General features: G+C 55.1%; 1 protein-coding gene across 1 annotated transcript; it reads left to right on the forward strand.

The window, feature by feature from the left end:
* Positions 1 to 791: 791 nt before the first annotated feature.
* LOC114635597 (double homeobox protein 4-like) lies at positions 792 to 1,967 on the forward strand. The gene has a single exon (XM_028784105.1). The coding sequence runs from the start codon at positions 792 to 794 to the stop codon at positions 1,965 to 1,967; it is 1,176 nt and encodes a 391-aa protein (XP_028639938.1).
* The last annotated feature ends 429 nt before the right edge of the window (positions 1,968 to 2,396 follow it).

The raw sequence follows: 2,396 nt of genomic DNA on the forward strand, positions 1-2,396 counted from the left end.
CTCCCAGTGTGTTGTTTGTGCTGCTAGGTTCTTGGGGGCAGTTTGGTTTTGAAGTTTGATCCACGATCTGGTGAAGTTCCAAGGTTGTCCTCGAAGCAAATCCATATTTGGAAAGCCATGTAAGGGGTCTGATACACTGTAGAGATAGCGAGGAGGTGTTGATGCCTTTGGATCTCAGGCCATGAGGTTGGGAATTCTCAGTGGGGGAGTCTTCTCCTTCTAACCTGTGTGAATCCCCATGGGAGGAAATCAGCATTGAATCTGTCTGTCTAGGGATGCCTGGAAGGCCAACTTCAATTCTCCAGCCTTTTGTGAAGCCTGCTGACCTTGCCCCCAAGCTCCTGCTAACTCTGTCTCCTACCAGGCCTTGATTGTGCTCAGTCGGTGGATGATATGTGTGATGGGAATGGTGAGTCTTATGACTCCTTTCTGCTTCCTGGGTTTGGGTGTAGGATGGGGACCCTGTGGCTTGCAATGGATCAGGAGCCTTTGGGGAGACTTTGGTGAGTTCCAGAGAACGCTGGAGGTCTGCTTCCGGTTTCCCTGTTCTCAGGTGCCAGGCATGGCAGGTGTGGCGCTTCTTGTCCTGACCCTGAAGGAGGGGTTTTGGTTGTCTGTAGAACAAGGTGCCTCTCGGGTGGGCGGGGCTAGCGGGGTAGAGGCAGAGGTATATAAGGGACAGTGAGTGGCCCCAGCCAGACTGCTGACACTTGCTGGAGCTTGTGCTTGTTCTGGAGCTGAAGTGAGTAGCTCGTCCAGGGTGATATTTCCTGCAGACCTTTGTTAGCAGCATGGAAGCTGGTAGCAATGTGGATGTTAGCAGCGTGGCTCGGGAATCCCCGCGAAGGAAGACGGTTTGGCAGGCCTGGCAAGAGCAGGCCCTGCTGTCAGCTTTCAGCAAGAGCAAATACCTGAGCTTCGCAGCCAGGCAGGATCTGGCCGGGCAAATGGGGGTAACCGATTCCCGCATCCGCGTGTGGTTTCAGAACCGCAGAAGTCGCACTGGAGCTGTGGGGCACGCCCCAAATCGGTCCACAGCAGGCTCCAGAAAGCTGGCCTCCCGAAAGCTCCAGAAAGAGTTTGGTTCCAGGGCACAAGGTGGAGGCATGCCCTCAGACCACAGGCGGCCTCGCACTCGAATCACCTTGCCACAGAGCAGGATCCTATTGGAAGCCTTTGAGAGGAACCCACGGCCAGGCTTTGCTACTAGGGAGGAGCTGGCACAGAGGACAGGTTTGCCCGAGGACACGATCCACATCTGGTTTCAGAACAGACGAGTGCGGCACATCAACAGAGGCAGGCCCGCTGCTCAAGGTCAAGACTTGCTGGACTCACGTGGGGAGGATGAGGCCCCTGGAGGTCCTGGTGGCAGAGAGCATGAAGGCGTCCCGGACAGCTTGTTGCAACTGGTGGCCGCAGGGGTTACAGATACCTCGAATCCCAGCGACCTGCCAACCTTCTGCACAGAGGCCCAGCCATCCCAATTGGAAGAGCGCTTGGTACCAGAGCAAGAAGAGGCCCCAAATCAAGGAAGTACCAAGGGCACTCTCCAGCTCCTCCTTTGTCAACAGCTAGACCAAATCCAAGCGGAGGACCTTGTGCCAGCCCCTCTGAATCTCCATGGAGTACTGGGTGGCAGGGAGCTTGAAGGTGCCCAGGACAGCTTATTGCCACTGGCTCCCGCCCGAGGCGTGTCCATGGATGATACATCCAATCCCAGCGACCTGTCAGCCTTCTGCACAGAATGTCCAACATCCCAATTGCAAGAGCCCTCTGGACCAGCCCAAGCACACGCCCCAACTCAAGCAAGCAACCCAGACCCTCTGGATTTCTTCCTTGATCAAGTGCTGACCCAAGTCCAAGTGGACGAGCACTCGTCAGCCCATCTGGAGCTGGAGGCAATGGACACGACGCCTGAGCTGCCTCTCACTCAAGAAGATTATCAGGCTCTGCTGGACATGCTCTGACTCCCAGCCTGGCTTCCTTGATTTTGGAAGCACGAGACGCCCAAATCCAGAAGAGACCGGGATTCCACACTCAGGGAGGTACCCAACCTAGGAAGGATTTGCATCCAAACCCCATCTCCCAACTAGGGAGTAGGAAATGGAAGTGTCTTGCTAATTAGAAGAAGGGCTTTCACCTGTGCTTTGCTAGTGCAGTGTCTTCTTCAGGACTCCAAGATTAGGACCTGGGACCTGCGAAAGGGGTGACTCTAATAGGGGAGCAGAGCAGAGGGTCAGGTCACTAGTGACTCCTCCTCAACACCAAGGAGGCCTAAAGAAAACCCCAACAGAAGATGGACCACACAAAGGACTGCTTCCAGTGGACCACAGGAAATCTCAGGTCTATCAGGTCTAGGCTACAGTTATTAGGACACTACCCGAGGGGAAAGAGGA

The sequence above is a fragment of the Grammomys surdaster genome, unplaced genomic scaffold, assembly GCF_004785775.1.
Source record: "Grammomys surdaster isolate TR1022 unplaced genomic scaffold, NIH_TR_1.0 113859, whole genome shotgun sequence".
Classification (NCBI taxonomy): domain Eukaryota; kingdom Metazoa; phylum Chordata; class Mammalia; order Rodentia; family Muridae; genus Grammomys; species Grammomys surdaster.